We start from the raw sequence: 9520 nt of genomic DNA on the forward strand, positions 1-9520 counted from the left end.
GCAGCTTCCGACGAGCTCAAGAAGGCCGAGCCAGCTGTTCCTATATTGTCCAAGTGCTTAACTGGATTACAGGGGCCACGGGGCCAACACGCACACGGATGGCCACACCGGGACACATGGAGACAAAGTGTTAACCTCAAACTTAAAATGCAGATGGAGGAGCACAAGGACTCACCCCCGCTCCGGCTTCACGGATCTGGACGAGACAATACTCAGGAGAGACTTTCAGACCGAGCCAATCAATCCTGAAAGAGGAGTCATTTGACACACAGGATTTCCTTCATTTCCCATGCAAATTTTCTTCCCAGCCGTGAATTGACGCGGCCTTAAAGTCGGCGATAAAGACAAGGGGGGGCGGGACGGGTGCTTAGGTCGGACGGCGTAAGATTAGTCATATACCGCTGAACTCTGGAGCATTTTCGTCTCGCTTCCTGGTTCCAGCTGCCCGGGCTCGTCTTTGTGCGCCTTGCCTGGGAGATAAGGACATGCCCATTGTGTTCCGCTTCTATCAGAGAAAGAGAAAGAAGGATGGAAGACGAGGGTCAAAAAAAGGAGACTTCCACCGCCCCCCAAATCTTCAGTTAAAACCACTTGACAGTCTTGTGTGAACACTAACGTAGGTGAGGAGATATTGATTGAACGCCCTTTGCAACCTGCTGTTTTGTTCAACACCAAACGCATCATCTATATTTTTATATTTGGTTAACTCTGCATGTTGCATACGCTGGGCTATTGACAATGTGTTATCTAGCTTCAAAAACCCGACTGATGCACCGCCCCATCACAATAAGTGAAGTTATTTTTATTTTTTGGATGACATGATTGGGTGGGCGGGGCTCAAGGCCTTCTGCTGGAACCAATCTTGCGGTCCAAGTGCCTAATAAAAAACATTTACAACTCCCTGATGGCCAAGCCCCAAAAAAGTGAGAGTGAAAAGATAGTTGAATGTGAACTAATTACACTCAACGCTGAAAGAGCAAAACGACAAATGCGTCTTTTACCAAAAACGACTTTTTTTTATTCGCCCGCATGGACTTTAAAATTTTGAAGAGCATTTTGCAGAGCAGTTGCTTGTCTTGTCTTTATGGATTATAAAGTGATGTTTGATGGTTTGACGCCAGCCTCCCCGCAGCTGATTTGGCGCACGATGACCCGACAGGTCAAAAGGATCAGATGGTTTGCGTCTTTACGGTGCTAATGAGCACTGTCAAGTGGAGTGCACATGAGAGACGCACAGCAACTCAAAGCAGCTCGCTGAGGGTCAAACGGCCACTTTTAGCACTTGTTTACAGTCCATTCATTTTTATTTTGATAGCCGATTTACATAAAAAATAAATTAAAAAAAACATTTAATGCGTGTTAAGGGGACATGAGCCTGTCAGATAGGACTGGACTTGTCATCCACAGTCCCCGTGCTGTTGCTTTTAATCAAATCACTCTCCCCAGGCAAGGGTGGTTTTTTTTCTTCCTCTCCTTTTTGGGACATATGTCGTCATGGCAACCCTGCAATATGACAGAGCTGATGACAGAGGGACTCTAAGAGGAGATCTGTCAGTGAAATAGCAGCCATACGCCGGAGACATGCTCTAATGATGTGTGAGGCAACACACACACACACAAGACACTTCTTCGCTACATCTCTGGTCCTGTTTTCTTCTGAAGGAAAAGGTGATTAAAAAGCTTTAACGGATATCAAAAGCTGAATGAACCGTACGCCAAATGGGAAGCCTTCAGACAAAATAATAATGACACCCACTTGGTACTGGAAGACACATAATGCATCCCGTGGTGGCGTGGAACAATTTTGATTGATGGTGACACGATGTAATCTTCCGCGCTGCTGTAAACATGCCAGTCCACTAGGTGGTACAATCAGCCCCAGTGACCTTGCAGCAGCATGACTCGCATGTCACTCTCTTTCCCCATTCACAATAAAATAAATTATAATCCATTTCAGCATTCGTGAGAAGTAAAAAATTAAATAAAATAAACAGTACAATGCTGCTCGTGTATGAACATCTTCAGCTTTTTGTTCCTCGCGTGAGGAGAATGTGGGCCGGTCCTTCATTAGTTACCTAATATGGATTTATGTTTCTTGGTTCGAAGCCTTTGTTGCGTTTTCAATAAGTGTCACAGATCATAAAGCTGGTGTCGCGGGGTCAAATGAAGCATGAGGTCAACTCGACCGGCATATAATACGCGGGACAAGACATTAGGTACACCTGCGCCCTCGAATGACATTCAAAACAGAAATTCTGCCTTCGCTAAGCTCATTTTGGAGGCTGTGGTGTCAGAGGATTTGATTTAAAGAGAAAAAATAAACAGTGCACTGTGTTATTTATCATGATCTTATGCATGGGATTTACTAGTCAAACTTCCAGCTTTAACTAGGCATATAAAAATCATAGGAGGACATTTATGAGGTCGCATACATTTTTGTTAAAGTCTCCAGAGGTGTGAAATGCTGCAGCACCTCGCTCCGAGCAAACACGGACACACAAATGAACATTGACAAGAATCAAGGCGGACAATCTTGTCAGAGGACGCTAGCAATATTAGGGCCTTCGGTTTGAAGGTAAACTTGTTTGAGAGCGATGCAGCTCGATAAAGAAATGTGTTTTGTGTGTATATTTATATAATTTTATTTTACAAGCGGCAAAACAGTCCATTGCCCCAAAAGATATCAAAAGTCCCCGGTACATATGGTACGTAAAGTTCATTCGCTGAAAAGGTCAGAGCAATCCCTCAAGGAACCCTTGTTTGGACTTGCTATCTTTGACATTTATCCCAAAAGAAAATATAAGCTCTCCAAGGAGTTTCTTGGCTTCTGGTGATGTATCACTGTCTGACCAATTGAGGCCAAAGCCTCTGACCTCTGAACTCATCCTAACATTTAGCAGAGTGACGTGCCCCCTGTCTGAAGTGGTCAACGAAGGGACTGAGGTTCTTTACACTCTTGGGCATTAACCTTCATTTGTTTAGCTTGTCTTCCCTTTAATGGTGATTCATTGTCAGGGTCGACTGGGGGTTTCATAAATCAATAAAGAGATACTATTTATAGTGGGTGTGACGGTAAACGGTAGCAGAAATAGTCAGCGTTGGGTCACCGGAAAACAATACACAGTGCCTGTCAAATCAATTGTCTTCATATCGTCAACATTTAGCATGAAATGTTCGAAAGGAGGCCTCGAGGAGCCGAGTTGGTGACGCTTTTTTTTTTTAACCAAACATATCCATATGTCATAAAATACCTTATAGAAAAGCAAAATTAAAAACCTTAAAGTCTTACCTTGTTTTGCTTGTTTGTTTTTTGACGAGTCTTCGGTATACCAAGGTCGTCCATGCGTTGCAATGGCGGACTACAAAACACAAACGAAGTGAGGGAAAGCTGAATTGGCGGCGGTACAGCGGGCCAATCGGGGCTGACCTGATGTGACGACATATAGTCATGTGACACGGAAACTGTGGTTCAAATATATTTATATTTTAATTCACATTAAACCAAACTTATCATAGCAAACTGAATAAAATACTAGCAAATAATGAAACAACCAAAACATGCATTGAGGAAATAATTGACACAAAACATGCCTTTAAAAACTATTTACATTCTAAGCGCCGCAAAGCATGCTGGGATCGCATTTAGGCTCCCAGTGACGTTTCAATATCGAAATATTTAAATTTAAGTATTGCTTTGAACGTTATTCATTAGGAGGTATGATTTGCTTTTAGTTCAACTTCAAAATATAAACCAGGAAGCGCAATATTTCAATAAAATCAATATGACATTGTACTTTGAAACAGGAAACATGACAGACCGAAGAAGAACCACGGAAATGAACATAGACATACAGACAGGGCGACGAGGCACACCTGGATGAGGCGTGAATGGCTGGACAGAGCTGATTGGTTGACACAAGAGGAGCAGGTGGCGACAAAAAAAAACAAAAAACATGACGAGCAGACAGCAAAACAACCAGCAGGAGATGCAAGAAAACAAAACAAACCTAAAGCACAACGAAGTAAATCATTTGGCAAGAAGACTAAGAACCAAAAAATAAACATAAAAAAAAAATTGACGTACAGTATATTGTGCAGTAAAGACCTACTGTACACGAATATCTAAACTGTATTAAAAACAATTTAGCGGAATCAAGCAGAGGACAAAACGTGTCCCTATGAAGTGTCCTTGAGGAAAGCTTTAATGACTCATGTATATATTCTCTCCACATTAGGGATCACTTTGGCAGTTAAATCGCTTATTTTAAAGGTTGCTGCAAGCATCCAGTGAAGCTTAGCGAAGACCGCGTCCCTCAAACGACTCTGGTGACATCAAGTTGAACTGGGTGACAAGAAGACAACGAGGGTTGAACTGTGAACATTTTTTTAAAGTTCCACTGGAGCCCATTTTGGAACGTCAGCTTTAGCTTTCCAGGTTCGTGCTTTTTTTTTTTTTTTTTTTACTACAGGGAGAGGACATTAAAAAAAAGTGCAAAGTTGGTCTTTTCCGAGCATTAGCATTTTTCACTTATGCAGCATTATTTGATGCTTTGAGCTGGAAACCGTCATTAAAAATGCATCTGTGTCAAGTTCGGCAATAAAACATTCAGTGGCCACTCTGACCCCATTTGTTTGGGACGTCAGTTTTAGCTTTCCAGGTTCGTGCTTTTTTTTTTTTTTTTTTTTACTACAGGGAGAGGACATTAAAAAAAAGTGCAAAGTTGGTCTTTTCCGAGCATTAGCATTTTTCACTTATGCAGCATTATTTGATGCTTTGAGCTGGAAACCGTCATTAAAAATGCATCTGTGTCAAGTTCGGCAATAAAACATTCAGTGGCCACTCTGACCCCATTTGTACAAAACCGTTAAAAAGTGGTAATAGGCTCATCTTTACAATCTCTGCCAACACGGTGCGGCGTGATGATGAATTACTCCGATGTCACCTCAGCAACAGCTTGCATCCAATTACTGCATATCATCCGATATTATGCCAGATCATTATCATTCCACCAATTTCGAAACACAATTAACACACATTTTTCGCTGGTGTATTTACACATTTATCATGATTCCATATCATTGAATATCCTATATCATTCCACATTTGCCACCACCATATTGCACTTTTGTTTTTTTACATATATACATTCAAATAATTCCACATCATGATATCACTCCACACGATTCCATGTTTTTTTTTCTCCATTCAGCATTCACACACAATTGTAGAAGAATTAGCATTTTCTTTTTGTTTTTAACACTGTATTCATTAATTTGGAACTGGCTTGTATACACGTGACTATGGCTCCATCTGCTGTTGAAAAATATAAGCTACATCGCGCGTACATTTACGGGCTCGTCAATTCACAAGTCAATAGACACTCTTTTCTAAAATACGAGATATTTGTATTATATTTGACTTTAAGTCATGACCTAAATGATGAACAAAAATTGTCCAGTGAAAAGGAAGCATTTCCACATTCTGATTTTTTCATGCCCCTGCCCCAAAGAAAGAAAGATGCATATTGTTTCATTGGACAAAAATGGTCAAGCATTTTTTTTTTGTAGAATTTTGACAATTTTAAAACCATGATTCAAAAAGTGATTTAAAAAAATCTTAAATAAAGCATCCTGGAGATTGGTGGAGTAGTATTTTAATAAATAGACGGGTTGTCCTTTGCTCATCTACAAGCACTCTTTGACAGCTCTTTTACACACAATCCGATTGCTTCTTATAGTGCTTCTCATAAACAATGATTGCTAGTGAGTTTACACGATAGACTGACTCCAAACAAATAAAAGCCATTAAAAAAAAAAAAAAAATGAATAAAAAATCTTGAAGCCAAAGTCTAGAAGATATTTGAATGCACATTGGGCTATGCGGCTATAGATGCTGCATCCTCAAGTCCGAGATGCACGACGGACAGTCTTTGGAACTACGACCGATGTGAAGTGCGCAAGGGAAAAGCAAAACCTCTTGACTCGACGTTACAATGCCGCAATGCACAGCGCCAGCAAGAGTCCAGAGGTGAGGCTGAGCGTGGGCGTGGTCATGGAGGCCTTACCTGAGGAGAAGCGGAGCTAATGTGAAGCGGCCGGCCAAATGGGTCGGTCGGCGTGATCGCAGTCTTACCCAGGAGTTTGATGGTCCTGACGGGACCGTCGCCTCCCTCGTAGCGCCCGCGGACCATCAGCTCGTAGTCGCCAAACTGCGGCATGGGGAAATCCATGAAGTGCCAGCCTGTGACGTAGACCTTCCCGTAGATGTAGCCCGTCTTTCGGAACATGACCTGAAAAGTCGGTGGGATTTTCAAGAGTGCTGATGTGCTTTTTTTTTTGTCAGCTTCAAGTTCGCCCTGCCCCTCTTTGAAGCGCTTCTTCTGGCTCCGTTGATCTCACCTTGTAATAGAGCGGGAAGGAGACGTTCCCAAACCAGTCGTACGTGATGTGATCCCACCACACGTACAGCCACTTTCCAGTCCACGAGATGAAGCGCCACATCCTGGGGGGCTCCGCTGGCGCTGTGAAAGGAAGATGTGACATTGAGGAGCCATCCAAAATGGAGGATTTTTTTTGGGGGGGGGGGGGGGGGCCTGCGGTGGCCTGCGTGGCATCTGAAAAGGTTGTTAGTCGTCTTACGTGGTCTTTTGGTGAACATCTCACAGTGTTCGCCAGGCGGGCCAAGGCCCGCTCCGTTAAAAGCTCGGACTTCGATGAGGTAATGCGAGTCGGGCAGCATGTTCTCCAGCCTGGTTTGGCTCACCGTCGCGTTAACAAAGATGCGATTGGCTCCCGGCTCCGTGTCGATGTACTTTCGCCAGTATTTCACCTGACGTGGAATACGCGAGTCAGTAAGCGGGTCCTTTGGAAGCATTTGGTCAAAGCTTCTCTACCTGATAGCCTTCAATGTACTGCTGCAGGCCCGTTCCCGTGTCCACCACCGGGAGCCACCACACCAGCGCCTCCGTGGAGGACACTGGCCGAGCGTAGACATCGGTTGGATGCTCTGTGGGGACTACACAACACAAGCGAGGTTTGGAAGAGGATGTCTCCCTTGCATGGGGTCCTTGGACTCAATTGCGAAAACCCAGCACCGACATTTCGAATCTGATCGAAGGGGTCCCTCAAGGTTTCGTCCTTGGACTGCTTTTCTTCAGTCTGTAACGGTCGCGTATTCTCTACAAGGCAACCCTCGTCTAAAGACTTGAGCCTCTCGAGCTACGCCAGGGGGTGTCCTTACCGTCTCGAGGGTAGTAGATGACTTTGGTGAGGCTGTAGGGCCCGTCTCCCTTCACGTTGAAGGTCTTGATCTTCACCTGGAACTCCCGTACTTGGAAGTCCTCGTCGCCGGGCAGGAAGAAGGAGTCCTTGTGAACGTAGCGCCTGGTTTCCGGGTCGGAGATGGTCTCATACCACCAGTCGTAACCGTCGTGGGGCTTGAAGGCCACAATGTAGCCGAACTTCTTGCCGTAGAAATACCACGGCTGCACGGGCTGCGGGGAGGCAAATTGTCGTGAGAGCAGCGCCAAAAAGGACATTTGCCAAATATGTCGGCAAAGCCGCGTTCGGTTACCGTCCACGTGATGATGATCTCGCCATTCCGACCGCCGTAGCCTTCCACATCGGCGGGAGAGACCACCGGTGCTAGGAGGGGGGCAATAAAATTGCAATTAAATCCAACTAGGAACTTCGATCCCCTCAAAATGTGAAAGCGGAGGGAGGTCATGCAAAAAAACTCCCAATATTGCGTCTGCTTACGTGCGTCCCAAGTTTTGATCTTGAGCGAGGGAATGCTGGCCTCTCCCGAGCCGTACTCGTTTGTGGCGATGATCCGGAACTGATACTCCATCCAGGGGTACAGGTCGGTGACGTCGGCCCGCTCCACGGTGCCGTCAAGGAAGCTCGGCGCTGAAAGACGCTCAAGTTGAAGCAAATCGGTGGAGCTTGGCGAGATCAGATTTCAGTCGCTTGCTTAACAAAGAGACCGGATGCGTTTCTGTATGACGTCTGTAAGCATTATACTGCCATCTGGTGGCCAAGAGATGCCCCCAAATCCATCCCTGATTCAAATGTGCCGTTGACCAGCGCAATGGGTTACACACAGGTGCTGGCGTTCCTCCAGTCGTCCTCGTGCAGAGACCAGAAGTGCCTGGTCTGAATGGTGTAGGACAGAATGGGACTGTTGTGCTCGGCTCCTTTCGTCCACAGCAGCTTCACCCACGTGTCGCCGATGTCCTCCACGCGGATGACACCGGGAGGCCCCGGGACCCCTACAACAAAGACGTTTACATCTCCCTGCCTTGTCTTTCGGTTATTTGCCTGGGACGAAAGGCAAGCCGACTGACCGACGACTTTTAGGTCTGCGTACGCCGCGTCGCCGTCCACCACGGTCTGAGCCGTGCACGTGTAGCGGCCCTCGTGCCAGATCTGCGCGTTCTTGATGCGCAGGTTCCCGCTGCCTTCTTGGCTCTTCGGCAGGAGGCACAGAAATGCAATCAAGAGAGTGTCGTCAGTATTCGACATTGACAAGAAGAAGGAATACGCTCTTTTAGTTTTCATCTTCTTAATTTTAAATCGAAATAAGAGTGTACTCGAGACGGTACCATGATGCGCTCGTAGTGTTGCCACTCGGCGTCAAAGTCGATGACCCGGAAGTCGATGGCCCAGATGAAGGCGATATCCAGCATGGGGTCGTAGGAGGCCGAGCAGGCCAGGACCACCTCGCCGCCTACCGTCACCTCCGTGTCTTCGGGAGCCACCGTGATGCTGGTTGCCTCTAAGAAAACGGCATTTTAGCACCATATCGTGACAAGACTATTTGACATACAGCAAAGTGTATATTTTTATGATGATTCCGCTTCGAATGATTGATAACGCCGTTCAGGGATCCATCTCGAACAACTGACCCGTGATGGTGAGATAACCGGAGCTGTTGGCCTTCCCTCTGTCATTCTCAGCAAAGCACGTGTAGAAACCTTCGTCGTTTTTTGTGGCGTTGAGGATCTCCAGAGTGCCGTCAAACATGATGGAGATGCTGCGAAAAGCAAAGTGGAGATTTTGCGGAGAAGGAGAGGAGAGCGCGATGAAAAGCTGCGGCGGGTTCCGCTGACCGTGAACTGTTGAAGAGCAGCTCTTTGCCCTTGCTCCAGGTGAAGCGAGGCCTCGGGGCCGCTCGGGGTTTACACTCGATCAATACGCGGCCGTCTCGGGCGCCGAGGAGCTGCTTCTTCAGAGGGTTGAACTCAAAGGTCGGAGCGCATGCTGAAGGGAATGAAGTTCAAAAGGTCGCCACGCCGCGGGTCAAAAGACGACTCGGCGACTTTTGTGTGGGCTCACCGATCACCCGCAGCTCGGCGTTGGCGTATTTGATGCCCCAGTAGTTCTCTGCAATGCACTGGTACATCCCGGAGTCGGCAAACGTCAAGCTGGAGAACTTCAGCTCACCTTTTCCGGACTGGGGGGAGAAAAAAAAAAAAATTACAAATGCAAGTCATGTGAAATGTTAAAAAGTCACGATCGC

The 9520-nt window shown here is 46.0% G+C and overlaps 1 protein-coding gene across 1 annotated transcript in view; it reads right to left on the minus strand.

Moving 5' to 3' along the window:
* Positions 1 to 5637: 5637 nt before the first annotated feature.
* The window catches only part of cntn1b (contactin 1b), a 7334-nt gene continuing 3451 nt past the window's right edge, over positions 5638 to 9520 (minus strand). Inside the window, exons 10-23 of the mRNA XM_019882981.1 lie at positions 9337 to 9486; positions 9111 to 9261; positions 8907 to 9034; positions 8604 to 8776; positions 8346 to 8469; positions 8103 to 8270; positions 7759 to 7908; positions 7574 to 7644; positions 7241 to 7493; positions 6894 to 7015; positions 6640 to 6829; positions 6400 to 6521; positions 6134 to 6290; positions 5638 to 6065 (exon numbers count right to left, since the gene is read on the minus strand). Of these exons, the coding sequence (XP_019738540.1) occupies positions 5989 to 6065; positions 6134 to 6290; positions 6400 to 6521; positions 6640 to 6829; positions 6894 to 7015; positions 7241 to 7493; positions 7574 to 7644; positions 7759 to 7908; positions 8103 to 8270; positions 8346 to 8469; positions 8604 to 8776; positions 8907 to 9034; positions 9111 to 9261; positions 9337 to 9486 (2036 nt within the window). The 3' untranslated portion in view covers positions 5638 to 5988. The remainder of the gene's footprint in view (positions 6066 to 6133; positions 6291 to 6399; positions 6522 to 6639; positions 6830 to 6893; positions 7016 to 7240; positions 7494 to 7573; positions 7645 to 7758; positions 7909 to 8102; positions 8271 to 8345; positions 8470 to 8603; positions 8777 to 8906; positions 9035 to 9110; positions 9262 to 9336; positions 9487 to 9520) is intronic.

Source organism: Hippocampus comes, unplaced genomic scaffold, assembly GCF_001891065.2.
Source record: "Hippocampus comes isolate QL1 unplaced genomic scaffold, H_comes_QL1_v1.1 scaffold53, whole genome shotgun sequence".
Taxonomy (NCBI): Eukaryota; Metazoa; Chordata; class Actinopteri; order Syngnathiformes; family Syngnathidae; genus Hippocampus; species Hippocampus comes.